The sequence below is a fragment of the Oratosquilla oratoria genome, chromosome 18 (assembly GCF_046742065.1).
Source record: "Oratosquilla oratoria isolate Oo_2021 chromosome 18, ASM4674206v1, whole genome shotgun sequence".
In the NCBI taxonomy this organism is placed as follows: domain Eukaryota; kingdom Metazoa; phylum Arthropoda; class Malacostraca; order Stomatopoda; family Squillidae; genus Oratosquilla; species Oratosquilla oratoria.
In genome coordinates this window covers 15,591,967-15,609,645 of record NC_134794.1, presented here as the reverse complement: position 1 = coordinate 15,609,645, position 17,679 = coordinate 15,591,967, and the positions used below count along the sequence as shown (strand labels likewise).

The window sequence follows — 17,679 nt, the reverse complement described above, 5'->3', positions numbered from 1 at the left end:
CCCGCCCACAAGAGTTGGAGTAACGACTCGAAGCGCAGCGATGCTGAAATTATTTCAGCCTTGGGCGGGATTCGAATCCGGACTGCCGTAGTGGCAGCTGGGAACTCTACCAGCTGCGCCACAAGTTATGTGTGTGTGTGTATTAATTGAATTATTTGTTGAGAATACACCAGAGTTTTTAAGATGATAATTATGATTAAACATTTATAAAGACACTCTTCCTTGATTACAGGACCATTCTTGGTGGCATATTTGGCTGTGGTAGTGACCGTAGGTCTTCCCCTAGTTCATCTCGATGCTGCTTTAGCACAATTTGGAAGTTGTTCCCTTCTACTTGTCTGGAGACTTGCACCAGTGGCAAAGGGTAAGTTTCAAGATTTTATTTATTTATTTCATTATTTTTATTTATTTATTTTATTTTCTATCTTTATTTATTTATTTATTTTATTTTTTCATTTATCTTATTTATTTATTTATTTGTCTATTTATTTTTTATTTATTTTATTATTTTTATTTATTTTATTTATTTATTTATTTATTATTATTATTATTATTTTTTTTTACAAAAAGTTCTTAGTATTTTCTAGTTTACTTGTTCAATACTTCCACATAGAGGTACAGCTCTGAGGGGCTAGTAATTGGGTCTCTGGACCAAGCACAAGATCTTTCTACATCAGTTATGACTATTTTTCTCCTTTGTGGTTTCATAGGTGTTGGATGGGCAGCAGCTGTCTTAGCTGCCCTCTGGACTGTCTGGACCTTAGGGGCACTGGCTCCGCTTCTGCATTACATCATCCATGTCAGCAGTTGTACAGTGAGTACCAGAACTACTTACAGTATTCAGCTTATGTATTTCAGTTGTGATGTTCATATTTACAGTATTCTTGCTACAAATATAGCCATACAATTTAGATTAAGAAATCATAGTTTTTTTTTATGCTGTAGTGCACTTCTATAAGTATTCCTTTGCTACTTCACATTTTGGGGTAAATTGTGATGCATAACATTGAGTTAAAAAAGTGTGGGAAAAATCAGCTTTTCATGCAGTGACCACTCACACAGTTATTCCTCTGAATTATTGAGGGCTTGAGTCCAGGATCCCCAAGTAAATACCCAAAATTGTGAATATGCCTCTTGAAACACCATGTTAATAAAAAGTATTGTACTCCCCATTCCTTGTACCTTCTTGAGCATGAAATGAATGAATAAGATGATGCTAATGATGGTGGTGGTGTTGTTGGTGTTAGGTATGGCAATGAGTCAGAGATTAAGGAGTAAAAGAAGTTAACATATATACAGTCAGGGTTGTCCCCCTTGCAGATGTAATGGTGCAAGGAGGTGATATGTAGTTGGTAAAATTGGGGGTAGAAGCCTATTGTTGTATATTTGAAAATCATGAAATGACTTGAAAGACTTATGGCAGCTTGCTGGAGTGAACTAGTCCTGAGGCAGCTTGCTGGAGGGAACTGGTATCAAGGCAGCTTGCTGGAGAGGACTGGTCCTGAGGCGGCTTGCTGGAGAGAACTGGTCCCAAGGCAGCTTGCTGGAGAGGACTGGTCCTGAGGCAGCTTGCTGGAGAGGACTGGTCCTGAGGCAGCTTGCTGGAGAGGACTGGTCCCAAGGCTTGCTGGAGAGAACTGCTGCTTGGAGTGGAGAGTTGCTTGAAGATGTCATGTCCTGGAGTGAACTGCTTATCTCAGCTTGGTCCCCCTCCTTAGAAAGGAGGCTGGTGCGGTACCAGGCAAATTTTCTGGGCTCCTGATTGGTCCTCTTAGTTTTGGTGTGGATGTCTTTGCTAACTATGCTTGCCAACTATAGCTAGGCCTAGGTCGAGTCGTATGCCGACAGGTCTCTGGCGAGTTTTCCGAGCTCCTGATTGGTCAGTTGCCTTGTGCAAGGATGTCCTTGCTGACTATGCTTGCTAACTATGGGTCATATAAAAGCCTAGGTCGGGATGCATCATGGTCAGTCTGGTTTAGACCAGTGGCACGTCACCACACACCTACAGATTTTAGACCCAACAGTATAGAAATTGGTAAAATATGTGAATGTCTGCAAATGTGCATAAACTATGATTGCTTCATTAGTTAATACATATTAAAAGAAAATTGTTTTGAATGTATTTGATAAATTTAGATTTTGTTACAGGCAAGTAATGCACCATCCTGGTGTCCAGCGGCTAACTCCACAATGCCACCCATGGATTACTTCAGGTATTGCATATGATTTTGTACTTTGATGCAGTGGTGGGATTCAGCGGGTTATTACTGGTTTGTACGAACCTGTTCTTGGAATTTCATGAGCTCCATGAACTGGTTATTAAAAATTGGCTTATACAGGCTATATTGGGCCAACCTGGCATGCTCTTAGCAAGAGAACCTGTTGTTAAAAAAATTTAATCCCACCACTGCTTTGATGATATGTTATAATTGTTTATCTATATTTTCAAATTTTGTTTATGAATGTATGATAATAGTAACTGTTACTTTAAGTGTGAGATGAAGTGTTTGAGAGGTATATGTGTTACAAGGATTGATAAAGAAGTAAGGAGGTGAGGCAGAGAATGGGACTGGGAAGAGAACTCTTAAATGGGGTATATCAGGAAGTGCTGTGGTGGTTTGGTCGTATAAAAAAAACGGGTGAGGAAAGACTTGGAACTGTACAAAATAAAATTGGATATAGTGACTTTTAGAGGAAGACAAAGGAAGAGGTGGATGGAGATGGTAGAAATAAGTATTGGGTGCTTAAGGAATATGTCAAGCAATGAAGAGAAAGTGGAAAAGATAAGAGTGATTTGAGAGTAGTGGTACACATGTGAAGAAATGACACAGTCCAAAGGGACGATCTTGTCTGATCCTCAGATTTTCTGAGTGGATAAGGAAGGGGATGGGTCACCATGTAATGAGATGATGGGTGGTAAATTGACCCCGGCTTTTGTGAGAGGCGACAAATAAACTGTCTTGAACTTTCAAAAAACAAACAGTAGTCTAGGATTTCTTACCAAAGATATTTGTAGGAATGCCTAAGGACTGTTGCCAGCTGTCACAGTAGTTCCAGAAGTTTTATAGTTTCTGCCAGGGGGGGCGATAATCAGGGCCTTGTTGACTAGTTAAGAGGTGCAGTTCCAACATATAAGGACAGTTTCTCTGTAAGCACAACAACTGTAACCTTTCTTTTTTGTAATTCCATCTTGTTATTTTTACAGGCTTGTTGTCTACAACATGGACGACACTTGGCACAACAACCCAGACCTATCTTTCTCCTGGCCTCTAGTAGTGGCTGCAATGGCAACCTTGCTGGCTGCTGTACTAAGGTGTGTCATATTTATGAAATTGAGCTTTTTCAGTCTTTAAGCAGCACTTGATCATTGTATTACAGCTTGATATTTTGGCACTAAGTGCTCAAAGTGCAATATCCTACTTAAATCCTTCAACATGGGGACACAATTCACAACATTTTTCCTAGCTATTGCTAGATAGATACAGTATATTCATGTGAAGGTCATAATGTTGAATGAGGAAGATCACAAAGAAGTGAGATATTCTCTGAACAAAGTCTAGCTTTCAAAGTAACAGAGTGGTGGATATCTGGAATATATTAGATGAGGCAACAGTGTGTGCAAATTCTATTAAAAAATTTAAGAACAAACTTGATGCTGAAAGATACAGACAGGTCACTACGAGCATAGCTCCCTTCCCATATAATACAACTAGGTAAATATTTGGTATAAACCAGAACAAAATCATTTAATTATCCCACCATGTACAGGGGATTCTATGTACAATATATTACTGAATCAGCATATGACGTTTGGTATCATTTCCTCTCATCGTATAACAATCAAAACCTATTTATTTGTATGTTTTGTCTTTAGTAATGGATGATTTTTTAAACCAGATGATGAATGTTGTTTGTTCTTTGATTTCCTGTTTCCTGTTTTAAATAGTTTGTTTCAGTAATATAAAATCATTAATGAAAAAATGTATCATAACTAATGTATTAGATACTCAAAATATCAGTTATCACATACTTGTAACATGTCACTATGAAATACCTGATAAAAGTGAAATTCTAGACTAGTAATTTATATCATAATACTTTGAAATTTATATTCATGCTGTGCAGCATATGATTCTTTTTTATAACATGATTTATGTTGCTAAATACATATACTTAGGACTTTTTTCTCCTTACAAGGGAGGTACTCAAAGTCAAAGACATAAATCCATTCCCACCTATTTCATCCTCATGTATGTTGCTAAATTTGTATATTACTATTCATTTACAGCACTTTGGCTGGACCAACATTGTTCTGCTGTGTTTCTGCCTTGTTTGCTCTACTTGCCTTATTAGGTATGTGTATTTTTATGTTTTCATGAATATAATGCCACAATACAAGGGGAAGGGGACAACTATGAATGTAGTGGTTTTAGAGGGATCAGTCTGTTATGTATAGTGGGTAAGATATATGGAGCAAAATTTTGAGTCTGAGGAAGGCAGAAAGGAAGAGCCTGATTGTGTGTAAGGTGAAGTGTTTGAGAAGTATATTTATTGTTAAAAAGATAGTGTTAAATCCTGTTTTCAGTCCTCCTCTCTTCTTTTGTTATTACATTTGCCTTGTATACTTTTTTGTCTGTTTTCCATTCTCTTCACTGCCCATACCACTCTTCATAGTATTGATAGCTCATCTCGCTTGCAATCTGCAGAAATACATAGAAATATTTGTGTATCATACAGGTGCAGCGACACAACTTGGTTTAGCAATTTGTGCAACTGCAGGGGATGCAGCCATGCTATGGAATGCAACTCGTCCATTTTTAACATTTAGGGTGGAAGCTCTTGCTGATCCTCAGGTATGTAAGCTGATAATGACATTTGGAGCATTGTAGTCTTTTACTGATGAATTTGGTTCACATTAGAAGCTCTTAACTTACACCCGAATAGCATGCATAGAATATTAATATTCGGAGTTCAGATTTGCATTAACCAGTTGCATTTATATAAACATAACTGAGAGAAACCCGAACAAATATCATTGCATGATGAAATGAGTACTAGTACATATTTGTAACAAGTTTAACATAACATTTTCTTCTAGCTCTGGGCCAGTGCACTAAGCCAAGGTCTGCTGTCCCTAGGTTTGGGTGTAGGAATGCTTGCGAATGCATCGTCGAGGAATGCATTCCGCTATCCTCTTCGTAGGTATGTTTTGTGAATATAGCTACACTGCAGCAAGCAGTACTTGTTGAGTCCTGCTTTGCAAACCATAATGGTGTAGTCTTAAATTCTCATGTTGGAGGTCTTCTCACACATGAATAGATTATTGAGATCAATGATAAATGCCATCTTTTCAGAGGGAAGGAAAAAAGTTTAAATTTTGGTAATTTTGTCTGTCTGTTTCTGTCTTTCTCTCCCTCTCCCTCAGTCTTTTTCACTTTGCATACATATATATAAGTATATATATATATATATATATATATATATATATATATATGTATATATGTATATATATAAGTATATATATATATATATATATATATATATATATATATATATATATTTGTATGTGGTAAAGGGGAGAGAGTGACAGTAGGCTGGAAGTGAGCATTAAGGGTGAGAAACTAGAGGAAGTGGATAGTTTCAGATACTTGGGTGTGAATGTGACAGGAAAGGGAGGAGTGGGGGTGGAGGTAGAATGTAGATTGAGAGAAGCGAGTAAATGCCTTGGTGGATTAAAAAGTGTAATGAGAAATAGACATCTGGGAATGGATATTAAGAGGAGGTTATATGAAGGAGTGATTGTGCCAACAGCAATTTACAGGGCAGAAACATGGAACATGAGAGAGGAAGAGAGAAGGAGTTTGAATGTGTTTGAGATGAAATGTCTGAGAAGTATGGTAGGGGTTACTAGGCTAGATAGAGTGAGAAATGAGGAGGTGAGGAGGAGAACAGGGGTGGAAAGGGAGCTGGGAGATAGGGTTGATGAAAGAGTATTAGGATGGTTTGCACACATGGAAAGAATGAGTGAAGAAAGATTAGTAAAAGAAGTGTGGAAGGCGGAGGTGGAAGGAGTGAATATGAGGGGGTGTCCTAGGATGAGATGGATGGATGGGGTGAAAGGGGCTTTACAAAAGAGAGGAATGTCTGTAGAGGAAGGACAGGAGAGGACAGAAGATAGGGGTGAATGGAGAAGGGTTGTGTATAGATGAGGCTGTGATGCATGAGGGGGAGTGGATGGGGGGTGAGGAAGTATGTATGAGAAAAAATATGTCGCAGCCCGAAGGGATTTCTCCCCATCTTCTCCTTTCCTGCATGAGGGGACGAAGAGGGGGGGTCGCTGAATTTATGAAGCAGCCTTGCTGTGGATGTGCTGTGTCTTGCGACACTGCTTCTGACCCAGGGCAATGGACAGGATGCAGGGATGACCCATCATCCAGGAGGTGCCAAGATAGGAGGGAGGGAGGAGGGCAGAGGGGAGTGGAATATATGGGAAATGAAATGGGAGTGATTTCTATGCCTTTTTCTTTTTGGTTACCCCCTGTGTAAGGGGGAAAAAGCCTTTGGTATATGTATGTATATACATACATACATATACCAAAGGCTTTTTTTTTCCCTACACGGGGGGTAGCCAAAAAAAAAAAGGTATAGAAACCATTCATACCCATTCCATTTCCTATGTATTCCACTCCCCTCCACCCTCCTCCCTCCCTCCCATCTTGGCACCTCCTGGATGACGTCATCCCTGCATCCTGTCCACTGCCCTGGGTCAGAAGCAGTGTTGCAAGACACTGAACATCCACAGCAAGGCCACTTCATAAATTCGGCGACCCCCCCTCTCCGTCCCCCCCATGTAGAAAAGGAGAAGACAGGGAGAAGTCCCTTTGAGCTGTGTCAATTTTTTTTCTCATACATACTTCCTCACCCCCCATCCCCCACCCACTCCCCCTCATGCATCACAGCATCATCTATACACAACCCCTCTCCATTCACCCCTATCTTCTGTCCTCTCCCGTCCTTCCTCACGAGACATTCCTCTCTTTTGCAATGTCCCTTTCACCCCATCCATCCATCTCATCCTTCCACCTCCGCCTTCCACACTTGTTTTACTAATCTTTCTTCACTCATTCTTTCCATGTGTCCAAACCATCCTAATACTCTTTCATCAACCCTATCTCCCAGCTCCCTTTCCACCCCTGTTCTCCTCCTCACCTCCTCATTTCTCACTCTATCCAGCCTAGTAACCCCTATCATACTTCTCAGACATTTCATCTCAAACACATTCAAACTCCTTCTCTCTAAATATATGTATATATATACATATGTGTATAATATATATGCATATATATATATATATATGCATACATGTATTTGATACTTGAGTTTAATATAGTAAATAAGCACCATATATACATGACACTGGTGGTTAAAGGGCTGAAACTAGTGAATACATTCCATGACATGTTTGTTGCATGAATAGAATACTGTAGACCATTTATTGTGTACCATATATCTTTTCTCACCCCCAAGTATTTGCAGTTTTTCATTCTTCTCCATGGCCATTATCCATAATGCCAGATCAAGAGTTAATTCTTGTCATAGTTAATAAACACAACTTGTTGTTGTATATAACTTTTCAAAATTATATATTTTTCCTGAGGTTTGGGTTTACAGTCTAAGGGATTAAACTGTATGATGAATCTTCATTAGTACCTTTGAACTTTTTTTATTCAGTTTGAGACTGGTATTTAAAAACTTCTGTTAAAGTAAGATTGTTGTTAGCTTATAATGTCATGATCTTACAAGGATTTGTCTTTTGATGAATAAATTCAGGCATCTCTGTGTTGTGGTGATGGTGGTACTACTGGCTGTTGTACTGGTTACACTCTTGGCAACCCTTCAGATTGCAGTACTTCGGCAAAGCTCTCAGGAACTTGAAAAGTAAGTCCTTAGAGATTTGTGTTTTCCCGAGAATTTTGTTTTACTATCTTTTATTGTTTCAGGCCTCAGTCAACCCCATACTATGTTGAAGCACTCTACAGATTAAACTCTAACTATTTTAATGATTTTAATTGTCTCAGAAGAAGATTAGATAAAAGTACAACTGGAAGCTGATATAGACCTTTAATAGAAAAGGAATTTAGTTATACAATGATTCCTTATGAGAGGGGATGCTTTGATTCTAGGCCTACATATATATCATATCTGGAGACAGTAAATATATAATGGTACATATATAATTTATTTTTCAAGATTATATTAAATTTTTTATATAGTATAATTCATCATTTAGATAAATTCTGCTCATCATATATACATACATGTATATATCAAGGGCTTTTCCCCCCTTACAATGGAGGTAGCCAAAGTCAAAAGGCATATACCCACTCCCACCCATTTCATCCCCAACCATTCCACACCTGTTCACCACCCCTCCCTTTCTCTCATCTTGGCTCCTCCTGGATGACAGGTCATCCCTGCATTTCACCCATTGCCCTGGATCAAAAGCAGTGCAGCAAGACACAGCACATCCACATCAATGCCACTTTATTTAGTTGGCAACCCTCCCCGCTCCATCCTCTCATACAGAAACATTGGAGAAAGTGAGAAATTCCTTTGGGTTGTGTCAAAATATCATTCACACATAATCATTCCTTAACCCCCCGTCCCCCACCCACTCCCATGCATCACAGTATCATCCATACCCAGCCATTCTTCACTTACCCCTATCTTCTGCCTTCTCTCTTCCTTCCTCAACAGACATCCCCCTCTTGCTCAACACCTCATTCACCTCATCCATCCATCTCATCCTCAGTTGCCTCCTCATGTTCACTCCATCCACCTCTCTGTCCTACACTTCTTTCACTTATCTTTCTTCACTCAATTTTTCCATGCATCCAAACCATCCCAATACTCCTTCATCAACCCTATCTCCTAATTCCTATTCCACCCCAATTTAGCACTTCACCTCCTCATTTCTCACTCTGTCTAACCTTGTAAACCCTACCATACTTCTCAGACATTTCATCTCAAACACATTTAAACTCTTCTTCTCTACCTCTCTTATGTTCCATGTCTCTGCCCCATACAGTGCTGTCATCAAATTCACTCCTTCATACAATCTCCTCTTTGCATCCATTCCTAAATGAATATTTCTCATTACACTTTTGAATCCCCCAAGGCATGTACTTGGTTGACTCATTCTACAGTCCATCTCCATCTCCACTCCTCCATTTCCTGCCACATGCAACCCGAAGTACCTACAGCTATCCACTTCCTCCAGCCTCTCTTCTTTAAGATTCACTTCCAAATCATATGTACTTAATCATATTTTTTTTCCAGCAATGCAACAACATTTAACTGTGGCATCATGTCTGCAGTAACAAGAGTAGGAGTTCCACACATATTAGCCACTGAAGTTCTTGTTTCATCAGCTCAAGTTTTGCCTTCATGGACTTTGCCCATCACAGCTATTGTTGTTTTTGTTGGTAAGAATAAGTAGTTTATCTTACTCTAATGAATCTCAGCATGGTAGTAAGAGTATTAAGCTCACTGGTTTGTATTTACATACAATATATTTTGGCATATAAACTGACCTATTAACATTAAAAAGTTAACCCAAAAAGTTGTGGTCATCTTATATATACTCTGTGTATAAAATATGAACCTTAAATCCTGTAATGCACATTATACATTACAATCAATCAATTCAATCTGTTGCCCCTGGCCTATCTTGCAGAAGAGCTACAACCTTTAGGTAACCAGCAAGCCTCTGGGCGGATCCATAAGTCACTTATGAAAGATATATTGTATTGTTGTCTAGGGATTGTTAGTGTGGGTCATTCAAGTATAAGGGGTTTTGTGGCCTCAATTTAATAGTTGCATCCGGAATAGTTTGAATCTGTGGTCAGGCCTATTTTGTGTTGATACTGTTTCAATGCTAGATAGTGTCCTATGCACTTTTTTTTTTATTTATTTATTTATTTATTTATTTTTTTCTCAATGATCTGAACAAGCCCTATCTCCTGGAGTAGTGGGTTTGAAACTTGTTTTAGAGATGGGTATTATGATGATGTTGCATTGCTCTTTTGGTGATGGTATTTTTCCTTGTAGCAAGATCAGAGGAAGTTAGTGATGGAGTTTGGGAAGGTGTATGAAAGACGGAAGTTGAAGAGAAATGTAAGGTGATGATATATACAAAGGGAGAGGATGGCAGCAAATTGAAAGGGAATATTAAGGGAGAGAGGCTGGAGGAAGTAAATAGCTTTCGATACTTGGGGGCGAATGTGGCAGAAAAGGAAGGAGTGTAGATGGAGGTAGAATGTAGACTGAGAGAAGCAAGTAGATGCCTTGGGGGTGTAATAAGAAATAGACATTTGGGAATGGATACTAAGAGGAAATTGTATGAAGGGGTGATTGTGCCAACAGCACTGTATGGGGCAGAAACATGGAACATAAGAGAGGAAGAGTGTAGATATGTTTGAGATGAAATGCTTGAGAAGTATGGTAGGGGTTACTTGGCAGGATAGAGTGAGAAATGAGGAGGTGAGGAGGAGAGTGGGGGTAGAAAGGGAGTTGAGAGATAGGGTTGATGAAGGAGTATAGGGATGGTTCGGACACATGGAAATAATGAGTGAAGAAAGATTAGTAAAAGAGGTGTAGAAGGCAGAAGTGGAGGGAGCGAACATGAGGGGGAGACCAGGGATGAGATGGATGGATGGGGTGAAAGGAACATTGGGAAAGAGGGGAATGTCTGTTGAGGAAGGAAGGGAGAAGACAGAAGATAGGGGTGAGTGAAGAATGGTTGTGTATGGATGATGCAGTGATGCATGGGAGGGAGTGGGTGGGGGATGGGGTGTAGGGTGATGGAGTATTTGTGAATGGGGAGATAGTTGAAGAGAATTGGTAGGGCAAATATTGATTTTCAAAGCCTGATCTAGAGATCATGTACTGGTCCCTTGGGCCTACACCTCTTTGTGGAGGTTGGGATGGGACACTTGCAAGATGATGCCCAGTTGGTCTGGACCTGGACAGATTTTGGAAAAAAGACTGATGAATTATGACCAATCTTCAAGCAGTCTCATGAAATGTTTTGTTGTTGTCTAGGTATGGCTAAGGTTGGGCAGTGTAGGATGAATTGTTCATTATCTTCCCTGTAATGTTAAGATCTGGAGGAGTTTCACTGTCCAGGCCTATTCTGTGTTGGCGTCATTTTAGTGCTGAATGGTGATCAGAATATAGTTATGTTAGTATGGTTCTTGTTTCTTTTGGGAAAGATTTTTCTGTGTGGCTAATGTCTAGAGAGGCTTGATGTAGTAGGTTGTTTGATGGTCAGTCTTGAAGTGTTTGTTTTGTGATGTGAGTGTGAATGTTGTTTTGTATTGATATGTTTTATGGTGTAATTGGTAAGTTCTTATAGATGTTTAATTAGTATACTCAAACATCTACAACCTACCTGTACCACAAAGCCACATAACATGGCCACATAACAACAATAAATACAAATGGTGTCATTTCAGCTATACTGAAGTCACATACTTCTGTCCATTACCATTTCAGGTCTTTGGAGTGCAGGTGCTTGTACAGTTTTGGCAGGAACCTCAACGCTGCTCACTGTAGCAAGGGAAGATCGAGACCCAGGTGTAACTTCCCGTCCAGTCTTGGGCGTACTTGGTGTGGTTACTGTTTTGGCTGTTGGTGTCTTACCATGTGTCTCAAAGGTAGGTCACACACTGGTCAGTTGCAAACTCGGCTTAAATCTAATTGTTTCACTTGATCAACCTGTTTTATTTAAGGAGTATTCTGACTACATCAAATATTTGCATGTTAAAGAAAAAACAAGTCTCCTTCTCTTTGTGTTTTAGCATATGTTTGTTTGTGTGTCTATAACATGTCTACATAAGTATATGAATTATGCTTATTGGTGTTCACATATGTAAATTTATTTGTATCTTGGTTTAGTCTCCGCTCAAAATAAATGGTCAAATTAACTTTCCTTAATATGTTTTTAAAGTATTTAATGTTTATACAAATTTATCTAATCTTCTGTTCTGTCTCTTATAAGATACATTTTATACATACATACATATACCAAGGCTTTTTCCCCCTTACTAGGGAGGTAGCCAAAAAGGAAAAGACATAAAATCATTCCCACCCATTCCATCCCTGAAAACACTCCACACCCTCCCTCCCATCTTAGCACCTCCTAGATGACGGGTCATCCCTGTACCCTGTCCACTGCCCTGGGTCAGAAGCAGTGTCGCAAGACACAGCACATCCACAGCAAGGCCGCTTCATTAAATCGGCGACCCCCCCTCCATCCCCCCATATAAAGGAGAGGACGGGGAGAAATCCCTTCGGGCTGCGTCAAAATTTTGCTCACACACACTACCTCACCCCCCATCCCCCCGTCCATTCCACCTCATGCATCACAACATCTTCTATATACAACCATTCTCCATTCACCCCTGTCTTCTGTCCTCTCCCGTCCTTCCTCAACAGACATTCCCCTCTTCCCCAAAGCCCCCTTCACCCCATCCATCCATCTCATCCTAGGACGTCCCCTCATGTTCACTCCCTCCACATCTGCCTTCCATACCTCTTTTACTAGTCTTTCTTCACTCATTCTTTCCATGTGTCCAAACCATCCTAATACTCTTTCATCAACCCTATCTCCCAACTCCCTTTCCACCCCTGTTCTCCTCCTCACCTCCTCATTTCTCACTCTATCTAGCCTAGTAACCCCCATCATACTTTTATAATTATCTAATTCTTATTGTCTACTGCAGAATAGAGTAAAGAATCAACCCCTAAAGCACTCAACTCATAAATATATTAGAATCTATTGACAACTCCTTAAAACACAACCCTACAAAAACATAATTACACAAGTCACCAAAAAAGACACTAAAAAAGTAGGCCAAATAATTCAGTGCTAAAATATGATAAAAGCATACTTTCCCGACATGCAAATTAAGCTTAATAAGGATCTCAGGCACAGATCAGCTTGAGGGGGGTATTCTAAAGGTAGGGAGACTTGTATGACTGAGGAAAATGCATATGAGCCAATCACACACATTAAGAATGAAATACATTTGTAGTTAATGGCTTACTAATTGACCACTTAATGACCTGTATAATTAGATAATTCTACTAATAGAAGCTGAGTGTCTCTTAGAGTTTAGACCTGAGGCCACTGCCTCATAGTTGAAGCTGACCAGCTATGTTGAAGTGAATTAAAAAAAAAGAAATTGCTGACATACACCTGTGCTCAAGACATTTTGCAATATATTTGCAAATACACAATATTTACGTAAGATTACATTGAAAGGTCAATGGTCAGATATATGTCTCTGGAATCCCTAAAAATTTGTACACTCACAGGTGGGTGCTGGTTTGACATCCCTGTTAGACATCGATGTTATACAACTCGTCTTGTTTTGGCCTATACTTGTTCAGATTCTTGCAATCACGGCAATTTATGGTAAGAATACTTTTGTTGCATTTGTTCATTATAAGTATAGTCATCATTAAGTATAGGTATTCCAGCTAAATATTGCATGAAGTTACTGGTATATACATTTTGTATGCTATATGTACATTTGCATGTTATTTGTTACACATAAATTACAGTATATGCTTACATGTTTTGATCAGTAATGTGCAATTTGAAAAAGAATTATTATAGGCTGTTCTGTAAATGGTTATGAATTACTGGATTTTAGTGTGCAATTCCAATTTCATTTCCTAAAATGGTAGCTATAATAAATATGGGCATATGGATCTAGTGGTTAGGATGTTGAACAAGCAGAAATGTGAATGTTACAGAGAGATGAAGAAGAATGTGTATGTGAAGGCTCGAAAGAGTTACTCAGAGTTTAACTCGATCAGTCATTTTCATCAGCATTGGTAGAGAGTCACACTTTAAACAGTGATATATGTAATACTATCTCATGGAAGCTCACTCACTTAGTGGGTTAGAGCATCATTATATGTGGCAAAGGTCGAAAGAATGGCGGTTCAAATCCTGCCACTAGCGAAGTTGAGCCAAGGGCACGGGTCAATAAATTCCACACTACAAAGTCCTCTGTAAGGGGCACCGTCCTAGCCTTGTGATAGGAGGGAAGTGTGTGACACTAAACCATATCATCATCATCATCTTGTGGTAACCATTGTTAAGGTTAAGATAAATAAGGGGAAAACATATGACTTGGGATTTAAAACTGAATCACTTTCAGGAATGCCTAAAGTGTGCAAGGACCTCACCTTTATGCTTGAAACGCAAGTTAGTCGTGTGTGGATTTTCCTGTGGTCAGTTTTGGTCCCAGCTGCAATTCTGGTAAGTGTTAACTTGTGTTTAATCAGATAAATAATTCTATGACAATCTAGTTTGTGTAATTTGATATGGCTTTTTATTTTTATTTTAAGTTGGGAGAATCTCATTAACAATTCATGTTGAGTGTCAGGTCATTTTGGGTTGAATATGAGGAAAGATGGTCTTTTGATAAAGGGTATATTCATGTGGATAAGGTTGTGCAACATAACATAACTGTTTAGCAATTGCAGTATTTCTCACACAACAGTATATTGATGATGCATAACATGTACCATTTTTGAGATTAAAGCATTCGAAGTCACATGTTGCAGTGAATAGAGGAGTGGAGGTGGAAGTGAATTATAAATTAAAGAAGACAAATAAATATCAGCAGCATAACTTAAGTCCATATAGGTTCTATTAAAGTGCCTTAAGAAATGTCTGCTATGGAGTTAACACCCCAGTGCAGGATGTTTTACTGAAAATATTTAATATTCTTATAGTATACCACAGAACCAAGTGCTTAGAGGTCTATATGAATATACTAGACATGCACATTGTATATTTCTACATATTTCAGTCATACTTATTATTGCCATCACCCATTAAATACTGCTCGGTCAATAATTTACTTCAGGTCTCTTGTTGTATGTTTGATTTTATTTACTTTATCATCCATATGGAGGTATTTGCTGCATATTTATTTACTAACATACAAATGGTTTCACGTGTACTATAAGCACTACAGTGGCTGTCATTTTTTAATGTATTGGGTTATAAAAGACTTGTTCGCAGGGTTAAATTTATGACCCAAAGAGATGTGCTTTCCTCATCTTTCAGTTGTGTGTATAAGTAGCAACAACTGTACATTTCCACAAAACATAAAAATCAAACTGATGTTATACATGGCTTCAACAATGTTTCTGTATTTTCAGGGTGTGATAATACAAGTGGAGACAACTGTACATTTCTGCAAAACATAAAAATCAAACTGATGTTATACGTGGCTTCAACAATGTTTCTGTATTTTCAGGGTGTGATTATATGGACATGTGTTATAGATGGACGCAATGCTGGTGTTCTAGATGGACCCATTTGGCGGGCTGTTGGCGTGTGGACTCTGCGAGCCTTAGTTGTGGCACCAGTTTTTGTTACAGCAGCACGTGTAGTTCATCAGCAGTTAGCTTATGGTTGCATGGATGTAAGTAGAACAATGTGGAGTTTGACAAATTTTAGGTTTAAGTCAGGGGTGTCTGCAGGAATTTTTGTAGGCAGGGGCAAAATTAAAGATATTATACATATATGGTTAATGGTATAAAGAAACCTGAGTAACAGAATAATTATGGTAATAAACAGTTGATATATGTACATGGGATTTTATTAATTTTGTATTTTCCATGTAATTTTTTATTCATTTTGTATTTTCCTTGCATTTTTTTTATTTTCCATAACTTCCATGGATGAGGTGTAAAGCTTTAGTGAAAGAAATTTAGGCAGTGTCAGTATTTTGGCAAATTCCATTTTATACTGTGCAAAGAAAGTGGCACAAAATATTTACATATGATTTTTCTACCCAAACGTAAGGGGTTTAACTTAAAACTGTATAGTAAATATATACCAAAGGCCCTTTCTTTGTAAGCGAGGGTGGCCAAGTCTAAGCACATATCCACATCACAAACAAATAAAAACCATACAACCTCCTCATCTCTATCTGGAGATGGAGCCTTGAGGTGCTGACACTTATTCTCTAGAATGGGCCCAAGATGATTATTATTATTATTATTATTATTATTATTTTTTATTTATTTATTTATTTATTTTTTTTTTTTTTTCTGTGAACTTAAGTTGTATGTCTTCCACCTTTCCACATATGGAGGGCTGATAACTGGTGACTGCACCCGCTTTCCTACTGATTTCAGTCAGTGACATTGAAACTGTCCCATAGTAATACAATAGACATCAGCCCAAAGGAATTTCACCTTGTCTTCTTTAATTACTCATGAGGAGATGAGGATTGAGGATTGTCATGTAAATGAATCAATGGGGGTAAACCAGCTTTGGTGTGGAGGTGCTGTGTCTTGCTACATTGCCTCTTACTTAGGCAATGGGTTGGGGACAGGAATAGCCCTTCATCCAGGGTAATTATGATGATTTGATTTGGTTTAACATCACAAACTCCTTCTCTCAGAGAGGGCTAGAAGAGTACATGTTTACTTTTTGAATCAGGAATTTAAATTTAGTATGCCTTAGGGGGAATAGGTCATGGGTAAGTAGAGATAGATAGAATGCCTTTACTTTGAAGTTTCTTCCTGTCAGGCAGGGCTCACACTCAGAGCCCTTACATGCCTCAGTGTCGCCCTTGGGCAAAGTTCTCAGTGACGACCCCCCCTCCTCCCATCTCCACCATTCCCTACAGCCTGTTTTAGCAATTGGCTTGTGAAATAATTAAAAATGGATTTTAAAATTTTTATATAATGTCCCTATTGCAGAAAGGATAAGGGAAGAATATTTCATATTCTGTTTATTCTAACACAAAATTCATATATTATGGTAAAATATTCAGGGCTCCTTTGACCTTTTTTTTTTATTATAATTGTTTTGTCAGCCTTGTGGGCAGCATGTCCAGACTAGAATTGTCACCCCCCCCTAAATGTACTGCCCCAGGCTGGGGCACAGCTGCCCCCCCTCCCCATGTGAGGGCTCTGCTCACACTGCCTCCACCTCTGAACTCCACCCGAGTCAATGCTGCTCAGCTAATGAGTACATCAATAATCTCTAATGAAAATATTTAACATTTTATGATTCCACATCTTTCAGAAATTGGTATGGGCAGTGCAGTCCTCTCGGGAATGGGGCGACTGGGGCCCACAGGATCCCATTGAACACCACAACTGGCGAAAGTGGCGAGAGGATGAAATATGGCCCGTGACTTCCCTCCAGCGGCGCCTGAACCACCGACCACCCACCTACACACACTCGACTCTCCGCAGCCACTCTCACGACTCCACACTCACAAGACTTCGTTCCAAATATTCCAAAGCAACACCACCCTTGGGTAATGTCATGCTTTAGATGGAGCATAGACAATAATAATACTTTGTAAACAAATTACAATAGAAAACCAATGCTCATCTGGATCCTTATGCTCTCTGGCTTTTCATGTATAACACTATTTTTATTCTCCAGAAACCACTAGTGCGTGAAGGACTACCATTTTCCACCTGACACCTCTGTAAAAATGCATATATTGCACTATGCTCTTAAGTTTTATACAAATCTACTGTGAGCTGTGTGCAACCACAGTGAAGTGATATGAATTTTGAGCAGCAGACAGTTCAGAAATGCTGCTGCTCCTTTGCAAAGAAGTT

At 39.0% G+C, this 17,679-nt stretch overlaps 1 protein-coding gene across 5 annotated transcripts in view; it reads left to right on the top strand.

Annotated features, from left to right (window-relative positions):
• The window catches only part of LOC143035077 (sodium-dependent nutrient amino acid transporter 1-like), a 125,509-nt gene that overhangs the window by 106,625 nt on the left and 1,205 nt on the right, over positions 1-17,679 (top strand). For 4 of the 5 annotated variants that reach the window (XM_076201586.1, XM_076201583.1, XM_076201584.1 and 1 more), the window contains 14 exons: positions 233-364; positions 711-814; positions 2,149-2,213; positions 3,206-3,313; positions 4,289-4,353; positions 4,738-4,853; positions 5,099-5,202; positions 7,831-7,938; positions 9,340-9,485; positions 11,557-11,717; positions 13,381-13,480; positions 14,235-14,335; positions 15,345-15,512; positions 17,129-17,679. The exon at positions 17,129-17,679 is cut by the window's right edge and continues 1,205 nt beyond it. In XM_076201586.1, coding sequence (XP_076057701.1) covers positions 233-364; positions 711-814; positions 2,149-2,213; positions 3,206-3,313; positions 4,289-4,353; positions 4,738-4,853; positions 5,099-5,202; positions 7,831-7,938; positions 9,340-9,485; positions 11,557-11,717; positions 13,381-13,480; positions 14,235-14,335; positions 15,345-15,512; positions 17,129-17,383 — 1,733 coding nt within the window. In that variant the 3' untranslated portion in view covers positions 17,384-17,679. The remainder of the gene's footprint in view (positions 1-232; positions 365-710; positions 815-2,148; positions 2,214-3,205; positions 3,314-4,288; positions 4,354-4,737; positions 4,854-5,098; positions 5,203-7,830; positions 7,939-9,339; positions 9,486-11,556; positions 11,718-13,380; positions 13,481-14,234; positions 14,336-15,344; positions 15,513-17,128) is intronic. The other variant, XM_076201585.1, reaches the window with a different exon arrangement.